General features: G+C 38.6%; 1 protein-coding gene across 1 annotated transcript in view; it reads left to right on the top strand.

Moving 5' to 3' along the window:
* The window catches only part of MAP3K5 (mitogen-activated protein kinase kinase kinase 5), a 192070-nt gene that overhangs the window by 100215 nt on the left and 74395 nt on the right, over positions 1-17460 (top strand). The window contains exons 9-11 of the mRNA XM_032407803.1: positions 3246-3405; positions 5753-5906; positions 11760-11867. Coding sequence (XP_032263694.1) covers positions 3246-3405; positions 5753-5906; positions 11760-11867 — 422 coding nt within the window. The remainder of the gene's footprint in view (positions 1-3245; positions 3406-5752; positions 5907-11759; positions 11868-17460) is intronic.

Here is a 17460-nt window from a genome sequence, read left to right on the forward strand (position 1 = left end):
TTTTTTAAATGCTCTAATCAAATTTCTCAGTAATTTATATCTTCTTCCATTCATTCTCTTGGCCCCCTGCAAATGTACAAATTAGCCTGAATTACTGAGCTCCCTTTAGTAATCAGACTTTTTTTTTTATAAATAAAATCCCTTCTTCAGGTGCATTTGAAATTTTGATTTATTTATAAAAGGTAAGCAATTAAAAATTAAGATACCAAAACATAACCATAAACATATCATCTTAAGTTTAAGATCTCTAAGGTAAGACCCGATTCTTAATTCTCCTCACGTACTGTCCAAAGGCTCTCAATTCTAGTTGTGTGTGTGTCTGAGGTTAAGACTAACTGTTTCATGATCTGTGTTTCACTTTCCCAGTTTTTGAATAAGCATTGATGTTTAGACTATTTAGAACTAGGATTTGAAAACACAGAACCACATCTTACATGTTCTTCCTATTTTCAGCTTCACAAGACTTAAAATTAATATTCAGATGTTAGCCAAATAAAAGATGATTTTCCCATCTTCTGCGGACTTTTTCAACTATGAGACATTTTATGGGAGAGAGTCAGAATTATAGGTTTGGGTCCCCAACAATAATGATGATGTAATAAAAGAACATTATGCTTGGAATTGAGACAAACCACTATTTGAATCTCATTTTCAGGGAGCAATAAAAATGAAATCTGTATTACTGAATATGAAAGTCCATGATTCTATAAAGATAATTCTAAAAAGGAAATCAAAACAAGAACAAAATCCATCACCAACCACAGAACAGCTCATTTCTTCTGTATGGAGGTGACCAATTTCTCAGATACTTGGAAATTATAGGGAAGAAATTAGGTACCTTCCCTTCTTTTTTAAGAGATATTATAGCTCATCTGGTTGATGAGATAGAAGCTCTTCTTAATGTATTATTCCGAAAGAAAATGTACTCTTCAAAAGAATTCTAGTTAACAAAGTAGAGAGAATGGTAAGAATGACAATGATAGTGATGTTGAAATAATGATTTTGGCAAGGATCATCAATTAAAAGTTAAATCATTAAATGAAAATGTTTATTTTTTAAAATTTCATTCAACCATATTTACCTGATACCAAAGCTCCCTCACAGATTGCTTGTTAGTCGCAAAGGACAAATGTGCCTATGCAGTCCATTCTATATATATGCCCTCCAGCGATCTGGCTCTCAGTGATCCAACCAGCAACCCTAATAGTGAGTTGGCCCAATGGTGCCTCTTCATGCGATGAGCATGGAGCAAGCAGCATCTCCCGTAAAACAGTCTCGCCAAAAATGTTTAGCCCAAATTTTAAGATCTAATGTCCAGCTAATAGGAATCACAGTGGCTATAAAAATAAGTCAAACAACACGAACACGTGACACATTCATGCCAAGGTCAAAGCTAAATGTCACCCTCATAATATGAACTTCTGGCATACAAGAATAAACCTGAAATTTTATTTTAAAACTGTTACTGTAATTTTACAATTACACATTTTCATAGTCCCTGTTTAAATGTTTGACATGATTTCCTGCTAGATCAATCCTTGGTTCATTGTTCTGCAAGCATGACACAATAAAAAGAGCTCCTTTTCAAATGAAGTTAGTAGAAACACCCATTTTTAGTATCTCATTTTCCCTCTGCATTTTCTTCTTTCCTTTGTATTCGTTGAATTTGTTATTATACTCAGATAGGAGATCATGGATGTTGTTGCATACCTGGGTGTAATTTTTTCATCTTATGAAATTATCAGGGAGCAAAGCCATTCTCTTTCTAACTTATGACAAAATGTGAAGGGTTCCCAAATGGTGACTTTTTCTTGAAATACTCAGGGCTGAAGTATTATGTCATAAAAAGTAGCATAAAGTTTTTAAAGATTATTTTGTTTTGTTGAAGTATAATTTTCCCAAAAAATTCATAATTCTCAGGAAATATCAAATAGAATACTTGGAAAAGATTTTTAGGGGCACCTGGGTGGCTCAGTCGGTTGAGTGTCTGACTCTTGATTTCGGCTCAGGTAGTGATCTCAGGGTTGTGAGATCGAGCCCCGTGTTGAGCTTCACACTTCGCTGGGAGTCTGCTTGGGATTCTCTCTTTCTAAAAAATAAATAACATAAGTCTTTTTTAAAAAATTTTACTTAACTCCATTAATATGGAAAACAATAAGAGGATATGTCTAGTTCAAAGTGCATTTTAGAAGCTAGGGTATACATAGATAATTTAACAAAGAAATGTTAGGATGACATTTCTGAGTTTGATTGAAAAAAAAAAAAAACTAGTTCAGTCCCAATAGGTCATAAATCTTAGGGATTATCTGTTTTACTAGACAGAAATTATTTGCATCTCTACTACAAAAACATGCAAGTTAACAAGTAAACTTCTCTAAGTCTGAGATCTTTAATGAATAGTAAACAGTGAGATGAACTTGCTACACTTTCCCTAGACTGTCCTCAAGTGTGGCCTGATGCCCTTGTGAGATACTGAGATGACATGTCCCACCTTTTTACCTTGTTCTCAAATCTCAGATAATTTTCCTGATACTTTACTGTTGTGAATGTTAGTGGCACTTAACAATTCTACAAGGATATATTCTCTTTAAGCAAACAAAGGATTACAAATGCAAAAATAACACCAGGCAGCGTAGAGACAAAAATTTATAATGAAATGAAAAACACCAGGAAGAATCAAAACAATGTGGGAAGAAGAAATTGGAGGATTTAAATTACCTGACTTTCAAGTCTTGTTACAAAGCAACAGTAATCTAGACAGTGTTGTCTGTCAGTTCCCTTATTTCTTTAACTTTATAAGTATATAATTGTTTTTGCATATAAAATTATCATGAATTATTGTAGCATTTTACTCTTGCAAAATATATATACTGTATACTTTTATACTGCAACTGATAGTGTAGCATATTTCCCTTTCAAGTAACTAAAGAACCATGATATTATAAGGGAAGCAAGGTGGTTACATAACAAAATATTCTCACCTTTCGATTTATGCATATGCAGTGCAAGCATACATTAAAATTCTGGAATGATATACATCAAAGTGACAGTGGCAGTTATCTTTGGATCTTCAAATTAAAGGGACTTTTTTTTTCCACAATGAATGTAAGCCCCTTTTATAATTGAAACTTAAAGCTATTTGAATCTGAAAGGAGGAATGAAAACTCAATTTTGTTTTTAATAAAAAGTCTGCTCTGCCTGGGTGCTGTGTGTTTGTAACACCGTACTTCCTGATGATCTTCTAGGAGTGAAGCTGAGTAGCCTCCTTGGTAAAAAGGGAAACTTAGAAAAACTCCAGAGCTACTGGGAAGTTGGATTTTTTCTGGGTGCCAGTGTCCTGGCCAATGACCACATGAGAGTCATCCAAGCATCTGAAAAGCTTTTTAAACTGAAGACACCGGCATGGTAATAGTAAAGTCTTTTGTGTTTGAACAAGTACTTTTAATAAACAACTCTTATCACTTATTTCCAAATTGTTATATTTGTTGAACTGACGATTCGATGATTTTATTTGCTTACAGAATAAAATGCAGAATTTAGAGAAAAAACTGATATTCATAAATAAAATGTGTTGAATATAGGTTCTGATGACTTTGGAGGCAAGGTGATGTCTGCTTGCCTTTGGCTTAGCCTTTTCATGACGCTGAGCAACCCGCTAGCCCAAGTTGGCCGGTGGGACCCACAGGAAGCCAGATCTGACACCTGCACATCGAATTGGTAGATTCCCAGATTTTCATGTCAGCCTCCCATGTTTCTGCCCCAAACATACACCCTTTGTTCTCTTTATGATCCAGTCTCAGTTTGGGGATTCTCATGCTTGATTTTCACTTCTTTATGCTTATGGCTTATTCATACCTTTGAATGCTTCTTGTATGTGTGCCTTTTTCTAATTTCAAATTGTTCTTGGAGTCCCCCCAAGTCTCATCTTTATGTATGTGGTAATTGAAGAGATGAAAGCATTTAGGTCTATTTTGGAAAACAATGCTGATTTTATTATGCATCACAGGTAATGATTACTAGCTGTAAAGGCTTTAAAAGATTTACCATGATACCAAGAAAGGCTCAGATTGGCTCAGAGCCTGGGCCACTGACTTGTTTTCGAGGAACCACTTGAGGAGATGCTTCCCACGGTAAATCCCCATGGCTCCCCAAAGGCTTTCATCACATTCAGGTCTTCTCATTAGCAAACCCTCCCCAGTGTCACACCCATAGCGATCTTTCTAAAATTTCTAAAATTCATGGCCGACCCTTCCCCGCCACCGAAATCCTTACATCAGTGGAGTTTAATGGCTCTTCACAGCATAGGGGCTAAAGTCACCTGCTTGGCTTGGTGAACAATGTTTGTCTTTAGGCACTCCAGCCTCGGATCATGTCACACACCCCCAGTTACGTGGCTCTCTAGTCACACGGAACGGGCCAGCAACGCTCGTGTCTCGGCACGCACTGCACAGGCCTCTTCTGGCACGCTTCTCCACCTGGGGACACTCCTAAATCACGTCTGCCCACAAACCAGACCCCGACCTAAAACCCTTCCCTGCATCCAGATAGAAGCGCGTGTGTGATTAGTTCATCTCATGAAACCTGCTTTCGTGTTTCTGTCGTTTTTAAATCATATTCCTATTCAGAGTGACTGACTTTCGTTAGTCATACCTCTGCGTAGTTGTAGCCCCATTGAGACGTAGGTCGCTGTGATTTGTAGCTTTTACATTTCTGTCTCATCAGCACTGGGTGCTACATAGGGACAAAGCTGTGCTCTCAGTGGGATGTCTACGGTAGGTGTTCGGCAAGGAATGAAATAAATGAACCAATCAATGCACGTGTTATAGGCAGCCTAATATGTCATTTCTTTATAATGATCATTGTGATGGTACAGAAGGGGACTGAAGCACAGGTCCAAAGAGTTCTGGTTTGAGGTGTCCCAGCTTCTGTTGACAACAGAGAAAAACATTATTTTATGCAATAGTAATGACAACTGCAAAACCATGCCTTAAGTTTCCATTCACTTACTGTTAATTTCCATGTTTATAGTTCACAAGTGCTTGCCTACCCATTATCTCGTATAATTATCTTGCTTCTCATTTTTTCCTAGCTTTTTCCTTTGAGGCACCATCTGTCTTGTTAGGTTGGAGGATATTTGTATAATATATAAGCTAAGTTGCTTCGAAGCAAAATAATAATCTCTTATGAAGGATCTATTTAGAAAAGCTTTCTCAAGGAAGCATATTTTAAAACAAGTGCATTAACCACTCCCTTGAAGAGGATAGGCATTATTTTAAAAGGCATGTTGGCAGAAGATGTATCATCCAGTTTGAGCAATTTAAGCTCTCTATGCCTCAGTTGACTCATCTTTAAAATGGGGATAAAACAGCCTAATTTATTGGGGTGCCTGGGTGGCGCAGTCAGTTAAGCAGCCGACTCTTGGTTTCAGCTCAAGTTGTGATCTCAGGGTCCTGAGATCGAGCCCGACATCCAGCTCTGCACTCAGCGTGCAGTCTGCATGAGGTTCTGTCTCCCTCTCCCTCTGCCCCTCCCACTCATGCTCTCTCTCTCTCTCCCTCTCCCTCTCTCTCTCTCAAATAAATAAATCTTTTTTTAAAAAGCCCACTTTATTGAATTTCTGTAAGATTTGAATGAGATAATGTGTACATGACATGTAACAAATAATGAATAATGTTTGGTGAATCTGAATACATAAATACTAATGTGATATTTAAATTTGCCCATTATGTGTTTTCTGTCTTTTCATTTTTAGGTACCTCAAGTCAATTGTAGAGACAATTTTGATATATAAGCATTTTGTGAAACTGACTGCTGAGCAGCCTGTGGCCAAACAGGAGCTCGTGGACTTCTGGATGGATTTCCTGGTTGAGGCCACAAAGACCGATGTTACCGTAGTTAGGTTTCCAGTGAGTACTCTTAATTTAGCTTAACTTTAGGTGCATTTCTAGTTTGTTTCTTTTATTTAAAGAACATTTTTGCACCATGATTCTAACAGGACTAGTGTTACTTTTTTAAAATAACTTCTCAAAATCAGGGAAGTGAGATACATTTTTATGTTTTTGCCGTGGCATTTGGTGATTTCTTTCGATAAGTTGTAAAGTGTGCTTTCCAAGAAAAGATTGTCTCTTGCTTAGCCTCAGTTAGTCAACACATCGCTTAAGACCAGACATAAGGTTGCTGTTAATTCCTACTACAGTTTGGCTAACATTGACGTCAATGTTGGCACCATTATTGTGGTGAAAAGTGTTGTTATGCACCTGGATTGTTATTCGATCTCCACTGCTCATTACCCACATGGGTCAGAGTTAGATGGAGTGTCCCCAGTTCCCAGTCACTTTTTACCGTCCCAGTAGATCATGAGAAATGATGACTCACAGGTTCCGGTTTGCAGCTCATGTTGGCTAGATATGGATATAGATATATGTATAGTATACACACACACACTTTTAAAAATAAATTGCTCATCTTCTCAGCTGGTGCCTTTCCCACCCTGATCGTTTTCAGAATACCGCCCAAAGCAGTATATGCTTTAGCATCCAATTCAAGAACCACTGACAAGTCACTGTGTGTGCTCCTCTCTTCCCACGTCCAAGTGATGCCATAAATCTCCCTGTGTGAGCTCTCTAGTCCAATCCTCCATACTCAGGTGGTGACAACTCTCAATTCTTTTTATAAGATCTTGTTCCCTAATTCCTGTTTATAGGATCATCTGTTTCATTTAATTAAATCCATTGCTGGCATTGACAGGCTTTCTTTACTCTTCCTTCCCGATGGAGCCTTCAGCTCAGCAGGATCTTCGGCTGAGAAGCCTTCAAACTAAAAACACTTTGTTTTCTAGCCTAGATAATGTGTAGCCTAGGAAAATGCTTGTCTCAGAGTGAGCTGGCAGCGTGCCTGCAGCTGGGTCTCCGATGGTAGCAAATGCCATGAGAGAAGACAGCACAGAACTGTCTGTATTGAGTTGACTGTTGACTTGATCGAGTAGAAAATTGGCGATGAAAGGAAACCACTCCTCCTAGCTATTCTGAGCTAATTTGAATTAGGCTAATATGAATTTGTCTGTCATACTGTGAATGTCAAAAAATAAAACCAGCAGATATTAAGAGAGAAGTTAGGAGAATATAGGTATATAGTCCAGGTGTGAGAGGCTTTCTTAAGCAAGAAAGGGACCTGTAAGCCCTAAAGGTAAATATTGACCAATTTGATTCATTAAAAATCCTAACTTTTGTTCAATAAAGAACATCATAAACATGGCAAATGCTAGACAGGGAGAAAATATGTAGTACTAATGCAGCAAAGTTATCAATTTGCCTAATAGGCAAAAAGAAAAAAAAACCCATTATTGATAAGCAAAAGAAAAAGAAAATGGGCAAATCATATGAAAAGATAGTTAACCTCACTGGGTAGTCAAAAAAATGCAAATTAAAATGAGACACTATTGTACCTATGCCATTTAGCACATGTGCACTTACATCGGTAGGATCAGCTCCCGGAAGTGGAATTGATTGATATTGCCACGTTGCCTCCATAGGGATTGTATCAATTGACATCCTCGCTGGCAACATACGAGACTGACTGCTAGCCTAAAGTCTCTCCCAAAAAGTATGTTTATCATATTTGTACTTTTGCTAAACTTACAGATGAAAAAATGGTACATTGGGATCGTTTTAATTAGTATTTCTCTTATTATGTGTGGGGTGGTGCATATGATTAAGTTTGTGTTTAAAAGACTACTTGGTGATTTAAAAAAGAAAAAGAATTTGATGCCAGCATTTAAAAATAAGGAGAGTTAGATCATCAGTGCTGGCTATAAATGGTATTGGTATTGCTATAAATAACTATAAAATCTGAACAAATATATAAAATACTGTTTGTAGACATTCCGTAGCAATTATCACAGGGTTGTGATCCTTGAGCAGGAAGGTACTTGAGGTGAGTCCCACCTTCACCTACTTTTTTTCCCTTAAGGCCTTTTCCTGGCTGCAGCACCAGGAAGTGGAGCCCTAGCAGGGTGTGGCATTCTCTTTGGGCAGAGCAGGCAGGGACTCTAAGAGTGTTTGGGACACTAAGACAGCTGCAATATGAGGAGCAGTGTATTGGAGAAGGGGGAGTCTTGAAGAATGCATCCCAGAATTCTGCCTGGGTATTTCCGTTGAGTCCTAGAGCAACTCCTAGATAGTGTGAACAAGGGGAAAGCACAAGGTAAATAAACACACCTACTGGTCCCAGTATTTGACTAAAAGTGGGTTTTAGATGAAACCTATGTGGCTTAAGTAAACCTTATCAAGGTGAATCCCCTTGCTATTTAGAAGATCAGGACCAGGAGTGGTAGAGAGCATTCTTTAGAAAGTTGAGAGCTGAGCAGATATCCCAGAGCTTAAACAATGCGGGGATAAAATGTTGGACTTTGGGTCTAACCAGAATGATGAGACCTTGGTGAATACCCCAAGCATTTAGAGGAGACATAGAAAGCCCATGCCCTAGGACCAAAGGCGAAACTAAAAGACCCACCCTAACAAAACTGTAATAAAACTAAGCCTTGATAGGATCAAGATGATGCACTAAAAATTTGACTGCTAGCAAGGGGGCGGGGGTGGGGAAACCTCTGGAAAGACATGGTTCAGAGCCTCTGCATTGTGTCAGACACCGTCAAAGATTATTAGACATTCTAAGAAGCAGAAAAAAAAGTGACAAATAACAAAGAGCTTAAAGAGCCAATAGAGGCAGGCCCAGAAGTGATTCACGTATTGAAGTTACCGGATAAGAACTTCAAATAACTCTAATTGCTATGTTAAAGAAGATAGAGGAAAAGATAGACAAAATAGATGAAAAGGTAGAATATTTCAACTGAGAAATAAAGTTTATAAAGTCAAGTGAAAAATAAGGAGAGTTCACTTAAAAAATCTAGATCAGCTATTGAAAAATTAAAGGGACTGGCAATTGGACTGCCTTTTCCAAAAGCAACAACCTACTAAGTCGACTATCTGCTGCCATTCTGGACATTGGGTACAGTCCCATCCTTCCTGCTTCCCTCATCTGCCTTTCGCACTGGGCCTGCTCCCTACAACCATTGGAATTTGCTCCCCATGTTCCACCGCATAGAGAAAGGCAGGTTTCTAGTACCTGTGATGCCATGTCAGTCGCTAACGAGTGGCCTCCTCAGAATAGCATCTTTAGCTCACACTTAACAAAGGCCACAGTAGGTCTTGATTGGGGTGATAACATTATCCTTCTTTTAAAGTAGATCTGACTAAAACCAAGATGACTTATATTAGAAAATATTTTATTTGATTGCTCCTATTTATTTCACTACCATATCCATTCTCATTCCTCTAAGAAATAACAGTGACCCTGGGTAAAAGAAAACAGACAAAAGTTTCTTTGCAAAATGATTCGAATAGTCCCCTCATTTATTATTATTATTATTTGGGTTTAGTTCAGTTGATTCTTTTTTCTCACCTCTCATCTCTGTGTATTTTCTTTCCTTCCTACATTGAAAAGTTAGGAGACCATCAACCCCTCACCCCAGGACAGGTGAGAGGAAGTGGAGTGTGATGCTTTTTCAGACTCTTGTAGGAGCTGAGACATGTAACTGTATTTAATTTCTACCCTGTATGGTTTATAGGTCTTACTGCCTTCCTTCCCACTTCAGATACAAGACGTTAGCCGTTCATTTTTTTAAAAAATTTTTAGCAGTCAATTTTAATGTTAACCAGTATAAAAGTTTAGGAACTAAAAGCAAGAATGTTTATACTTTCAAGTGAGTTGTATCTAGCTGGTTTTGTCAAATTGCCTCCTCTTCCTTCCCTTCTCTCAGTCTTTCTGTGACCTCTGTAATGCATGCTACGAATTCCTCCCATTTTGTCATTTCAAGGGCAGATCAAAGGGCTCGACAAAGGTTAGACAATGATAATTACAACCAATTTTGATATCCCATCTCGACATAGGAAAACATAGGTCTGATTTTATCTGTTAGAAATATTTGAGACAACAATAAAGACATAATTTAAGAAGAGAGGAGATAACCTGGTGCTGTGCTTTTCTAATGTTAAATTCTGTGCCCGCAACATTAGGGAACAAGGTATATTCTCATTTGTCAGTACAGTGACTTGGATGCTATTTTGGAAAACCCGCCTTTTATTCCCTATTATTCATTTTCATTTCACCAACCCTGGGATACTCAGATTTGAAAGCACCAGTTCTGCTAAGTTTTGATTGAAAATTTATTTCCATTATTAACAGCACCACTTCACTCTCTGTTGTTTGGAATTTGGACCTTGATTCACCTGGTATGTTCCTAAATCAGACTATGTTCCCCAGTGGGCTCTTACTGTGCTTTATTTGTGGTCTGTTCTATCTTATTTTCATAACTGGAGCCTGACTGAGAATTAAGCCCTTATGTTTTTTATAATCAAAAGTAAAAAAAATTTTGTTTTCTTATTCCCCTTTCACCATAGTTCTCTGTACCCTAATTTAAATAAATTTTACTCTGTGATAAATATAGCGTAAAATCAGTACACTAGGTTTGTAGCGGATGGCCAAGAGTCAGATGGCTAATCCACTTGCCTTCTTACTCAGTTTGTACGTTAGATTACATTGTATCATGAGTCCATAATCCCTTGCTGATGGAGTCTTCTGACGAGTTTTCCTCCACTTTTATTTGGTCAACTTACTTAATACAAGATTCTTTCTAAAAGCCAATTTTCTCGAGTTTTAAGCAGTAGGGTAGAAAGAACTATTCTAGGCTCTCTGATAGTTTAGTATTTCCTTTCCTTAAGACTGTAGAGGAAATTTGAGCTAGGTGGGTGCTTTTATTTATTTATTTTTTTTCTATTTTTAATTTTTTGAGGAACTTTTTTTTTTTAATTTTTTTATTGTTATGTAGGTGGGTGCTTTTAAATTAAATCTGTGTAAAAAGATAATAGTTGCATCACCTTTAAAATCAGTGCATGTGTGGTATCCTAATGTTATTTGCGCCTAGTATCAGATATTAGTAATACTATACTACATACTTTGAGAGAGATTCTCAACTCACTTATTATATACACCTCCTACATCTCCAAAACAGGAGTAAGTTTTATTTCCCTCTTTATCTCTCACAAGGCTAAATGTATCATTATTGGAGATCCCAGTTTTATCTTGAAGGAGTACAGAAACATTTTTATTATTTCATACAGCTATGTCCATTCCTTTGGCTTATATATAGAAGTCTTTCAATAATAACCAAAATCATTTCTCAATCCATTTACATAGGTATGAAAACTGTACTACCACATCTTGATGATAAAGTATGGCAGGAGAAAACCGAAAATAGTATGTGATGCTCTATATGTGGAATCTTTTCTATGTACAGAATTATTTGCTTTACCACATTTCTGCCTTTTTTTTGGACACATTTATATTTAATGAAATAGATTTTGCACTTACAGCAAGATAAAATAAGAGACCTTAAAAATATATCATTAGAGTAGATTCCCTGGGGATAGTCAAACCAATATATGGACTTCAAAAAATTATTTCTAATTTCTTTAGCAAAAAAGGTGACATATTATTGGAACTTACATAATTGTATAATACCGTAAAATGCTCAAAGAACTCATAGGGAAGGCAACAATCAGGAGTTAAAATGGTTTTCCTGCAGCTGTGGACCCAGAGCCTCATCTGATAATCTCCCACATCAGTTCAGTGTTGTTCTAACAGCTCTAAATGGCTTAAATCTGCAGTCACTGATACTCGTTTCTTTGCCTTATATTTTCAAGGTATTAATATTAGAACCAACCAAAATCTATCAACCTTCATATTTGTCTATCAACAATGAAGTTGAGGAAAAGACGATATCTATTTGGCATGTGCTTCCTGATGACAAGGTAAATTGTGTAATTATTAAGACAAGCATTAATAGTGAAGGACTTTACTTCCAGCATTTATATATTCCAGTAAATATCTGCATTAGTTAAGAAGAAACAGCTTAACTGTGGATTTATTTTGGCATAAATACATCCTGTGATATAAAATTTGTTAAAGTTGGGTTATGAATTTCACTCATTTAGTAAAACATAACAACTTATTAGGATTTTTATCGTAGATGGCGCTTAAAATGAGATTTCTCTGTTTTGTAAATTCGTGCTATGAATTATGTGTTGGAGAACTGAGACTTAAAATATATGACTTAAAAGATGCATATCTTAATTCTAGGAAGCCTATCAGAAGAAGACGACTCTAGTCTTACCCGAGTACGATTATAATTATCATTTCATGACACTGGTTATCTAAGCAGCTGCTCAATTTCAGATTAGCCCCTGGCTCCGTGGGCTGGCACAACATCAGCAGGGCTGTGCCGCCCTGGATTGCAGAGGGGTCTTAAATGCTCTCATTTCTCCCTATAGCAGTCATTTGGATAAACCTTTCCACTTCTGGACTTCATCAGTTTTAATGCATGTATAAATCCTACTATTTTTTAAAAGTAGAAAAATTGCAAGACCTGATTCCAGTCCATAGGATCAACCACAGAAATGAGAGAACTCTTTTGGCAAAGTAGTTTTGTGGGGTTTTGGTAATTGTTTTCCAGAATACCCTCGTAATTTTCCTTAACAATCATCCTTAACAACTCAACAAATATTTATGGAGCACTTACTCTGTGACAGGCTCTCCCAGGCACTGTGTCAGGCACTAGGGAAACAGATGTGTGCAAAATAAGCAAAATTCCTGCTGTCTACTCAGGCAATAAGTAAATGCAATATAGAAGTATATTAAAGGGGAAAATATGGCAGAAAGGGGAATTTGGAAGTACATTTGGAGGCATGGGGTTGCAATTTTTAAAAATATCAATGTCAGTTTTTTTAAAATGTCTTTGAGTCCATAGTCTTGGGTTCAAATCCCATCTCTGGCCTTGGCACCATGGCTTCTCCACGTCGCAGCGTCCTCATCTATAGAATGGGGTAATAATACTATCCACGTCAAAGGGTTGTTGTTAAAATTAAATGAAATATTGTAAGTAGAGTATATTGCACAGAGCCTGGCATGTAATAAAGCTTCCTATATTTTAACAACAATAATAAAATGATGGCAATCCACATATGAACTGAACCCTAACATTGAAACCCCAGAACTTAACCCGGCTTGGCTCTTTAGATGACATAGCAGCAATCATTTGGGAGGTTGTTGGTATTTTAGTAGGGCACTGTGATACTGTGATTTATAGCAAAAAATAAATATTTGGTCATTTCTGGCACAGATTTCCTAAAGCCCTTAGAATTTCCTAAGTGCCCAAAGCCATAAAAGTGTTTTTTTGTTATGTTAATAAGGTGACTTTTGGACCCACCTAATGATGAGGCCTGGTTGCCAAGAGAACTAACTATGGGATTAGAGGGTTAGAACTTTCAGTCCCACCCCTTGACCTCTGGGGAGGGGAGAGGGGAGAAGTTGAATGGAACTCTAGTGGTCAATGGGTTTAATCAATCATACTTATGTCATGAAGCCCCCATAAAAACCCAAAAAGGACAGGGTTCAAAGAGCTTCCAGGTAGGTGAACAAGTGGAGATTTGGAAAGGATGGCAGTCCTAGAGAGGTCATGGAAGCTCTTAGGCCTTCCCCCATACCTTGCCCTATGCATCTTGTCCATCTGGCTGTTTCCTGAGTCATATTTTATGATAAACCAGTAATCTCGTAAGTAAAATGTTTTCCTGAATTCTATGAGCCACTCCAGCAAATTAAACACAAGAAGGGGGTCCTTGGAACCCCCAATCTATGGCCGGCATGATGGCAGAACTCTAGGTGGAGTTGTCTAGAGACAAAATCAAGAATAACTAATGTAGGGGTGCCTGGGTAGCTCAGATGGTTAAGCGTCTGCCTTCGGCTCAAGTCATGGTCCCAGGGTCCTGGGATCGAGCCCCGCATCCGGCTCCCTGCTCAGCGGGAAGCCTGCTTCTCCCTCTCCCACTCCCCCTGCTTGTGTTCCCTCTCTCACTGTGTATCTCTCTGTCAAATAAATAAATAAAATCTTAAAAAAAAAGAATAACTAATGTAACTATATATATGTTGTTCACATTGTTTTAAAGTACACAGTGTTTTATTTACATTATTTTAAAGTATATGCCTATATGTTCTCACAAGCAGAAGTAATCATCCAATTGAAACTACAAAATCTAAGAGGAAACATGAACATTATCTGGGAGAGGAGATTTTCAAAGACTTGATTGGAAAGAACAAGGTTATCCAAGGACACTTGGAAACAGAATGGGCCTAAAGGAATTAGCAATTAGCAGGGCCAGGAGAATGAGTGGACAGCCAGAGACAGAAAAAGAACAGAAAGTAAGCCAGAGATTTTTGGAAAATGAGTACTATTTCCAGCTAGTTGTCTGGAAGTTCTTTGTTGAATAAAGTTAGCCTTGTATCGACTCTCTTATGTTTTTTGACAATTGTAGAGACAATTTTTATATTATGCTGAGAAATAAATAAATGAAGATGTAAAAGAGTGCATTAAGAAGGGTTATGGATTTGGGCTGTGAGTTGTCCAGTTTCCATTTTCACCATCTTTTGATCAAGAAGAATTACATTTGCATTGTCCCCACTGTGCTAAAAATTCTCCTTGTTCAAAAATTTAAGCTTTCTTAAATCAGTTTCCATTTTGAATGTTATGTCAGTTTCTTTGCAGACCCTAGTTCTATCCATAGCATGTTCATTACCACTGTCTTTGTCTCTACTGTTTGAAATAGAAGTGATACCATCAGAATGAGGACAAGCAATAAAAATAAGATAACTCAGCTAATATTATGTTAGTTTAAAGCAACTGTAATAACTATAATTAAATAACATAAATAGCAGGGGTATAGATCTGATGTTAAACAAGAAATTGATTCTTTTTGTCATAGAATGGGTTTTTTTTTTAAGATTTTATTTTTGAGAGAGAGCGCCCGCGCACGGAATGGGAGTTTGGGGGAGGGGCAGAGGGCAAGGTAGAGAGAATCCCAAGCAGACTCCCTGCTGAGCTCACAACGCCGACCCTCCCCCCCATCCCCGCCAGACCATGACCTGACCTGAAATCAAGAGTCAGAGGCTCAACCAACTGAGCCACCCAGGCACCCCCATCGTAGAATGTTTTACATTTTTTTCTAAGAATAGAACAGAGAGTGTTGCTTTTCATTTATCATGTTTATTTCTTTACTCCTTCTCTCAGGATTTTCACTCTAAAATGTGGAATGAACAGTTACATGAACTAGTATACACTTTATATTGCAACTGTCAAAACTTTAGGATCATTATATCAATTCCTCAGAGTCTAAGGACTCTTATTAGGGAGTTGCTCTAAGTCAAGGACAAAATAAATTGAAATCCTAATCTTTTTAACAGTTCTCTCTTTGTTCAGTGGATGGTTACTGTTTAAAGTCAAGTTAGTACTTGAAAAAAGTCTGCATGTGCACAGGAAAGAAAAACTTAGATTGAGGAGGAGAAACATTATTTCTAAGATATTTTAAAAGGTTGTTGTTTAGAATCCCTTCCTTTTTTGGAGTCTGAGTGCTCCTGTCCCATCTGGTGGTCTCTCAGGGACAGGTAACAGGCTGCAGGGTCCCAGTGGAATATGAGCTGCTGACCTCACGCCCGCTCCAGCCACGGCCACTCTGAGGGGAAATTTATGAGGGAATATGTTTACCTCAGATTCTAGATTTTGATGATATGGTAGTCTCATCCATCAAGGATGCTTTTAGCTACAAAACTCCCAACTACAAGTGGCCTAAATGATAAGGAAATGTTGTCTGCCATAACAAGAACTTCTGAGGGCCAGGGGATCATTCTGGGGGTATTTCAGTGGTTGAACAGTATCAGAATTTTGAGGTGTCTTCTCTATATGCTCTTGGTTTTTCTCTCCTTGCCTTAAATAGCAGCTCGAAGCATCAGTTCACACTCAGCACGCGAAGGAAAAGGGTCAGGCCCTCTCCTTTGTAGCATAAATTGCATCGTGTGTTCATGCCTAAACCAATCACTAGCAAGGAGAATAGACTTATCTCCCCGATTTAGATCAGTCAGTATCCCCCACCCCTAAACATTGCCACCTGAACCCGAACAAAATTCAGCTTTCGTTAGCAAAGAAGGAAAAGCATGTCCGTTGTCTAGGGAACTAACAGTATCTGCCAGTGTGTAACTCCTGCCACTGCCACTTTAGCTCAATATTAACTCCTAGTCCCTACTCTAGGGACCAGGGCATAGGATCTCAGACTAACCAGTTCCTCCAATATGGTGCTTGTGCTGAGTAAATTAGCTTGAGTGTCCGTTTGGGGCTTGTTGAGGCTAATTATTCCAGCTCTGCTTCTGGCAGTCCCTTTCCCCAGATTCCCAGACAGGCCCCCGACCCTTTTACCACAGCTGTTGGCTTGGTAGCTCACCAGCGCCTCCAGAGTCCCGGTAGCAAAGGAGCCGGGGAGATCGGCCTCCTTATTCCAGATCACTCCGTGGCAGGCCCTGGGCTTCACACCACTAAAATGGAACATTCGCTGGCAGCACTTGCCATCTTTGAGGGACCTAACATTCTGGAAATGCTGTTCTCCTTTCCTACAAAACCAGCCCAATCAATCTGGGAAATCTCTCCTTGGCTGTTCCCAGGACAGGGCTGATAAAAGATAGATTTTACCACTGCTGTCTTGTGGGTGTGCACCAGTTGCCCTGTTCGGGTGCACGTTTGCCTAACCGCCCAGTTAGCCCTGCCTTCAGCGGCCACCTCCTGATCCTGGACGCTGCCTTGGAGAGCAGCTCAGTTGCAGGCTCTGAGGATAAGGCTGCACTGTATGCAAATAGTGTGCGGGTAACAGCTCCAACTCCTGGGTCGCATATATTTAGAAGGTCACCTGAGGCCAACAGGATTTAGAAACAACTTTCCAAATTACCAGCTAAAGCTGCAGGGTGCAGTTTCAATTTAACTCCCTCTGTACTCTGCTGAAGAGAGCCACATTCCAGGAGCACCTTTCCACGGTCCCTTCCTTTCCTGGGCTGCACGCACAACATTTGCTCTGTGTTAATTCAGGTCCCATGACCTGACTGGTGTACGTTGAAACTAGTTTTTTCATACATCTCCTTTGGGCTTGGGAGGATCTATTCTTGTGTTAAGTTGCATGGTCCTAGCAAAGAACTAGGTGCTGTGGATATAAATTGTGGCTTTTTGATTTACTTCAGCCAAAAGGAGAGTTCTGGTCCACCTCAGAGCCACAGGCTTCCTTACCCATTTCAGCCCAGCCAAGACCTCAAGTTCCTGGCAATATTTTAAGTGGGTGGGTAAGAGCTTGTTTTCCTGGTTGTTTCCCATTTACAAAGTTGAATTGGCAATCTGAATGGACTATTGTACAGCACTCGCTAAACTTGGACATGTGTATCAACTACTTTATTTCTGTTAAAATATTTATGTTGTCAATTCTGTTTTGTTACCAGACATATTTTTATAGGGAATGTGCTCCAATTTGTAATTTATTTAAT

The sequence above is a fragment of the Phoca vitulina genome, unplaced genomic scaffold, assembly GCF_004348235.1.
Source record: "Phoca vitulina isolate PV1807 unplaced genomic scaffold, GSC_HSeal_1.0 scaffold9, whole genome shotgun sequence".
In the NCBI taxonomy this organism is placed as follows: domain Eukaryota; kingdom Metazoa; phylum Chordata; class Mammalia; order Carnivora; family Phocidae; genus Phoca; species Phoca vitulina.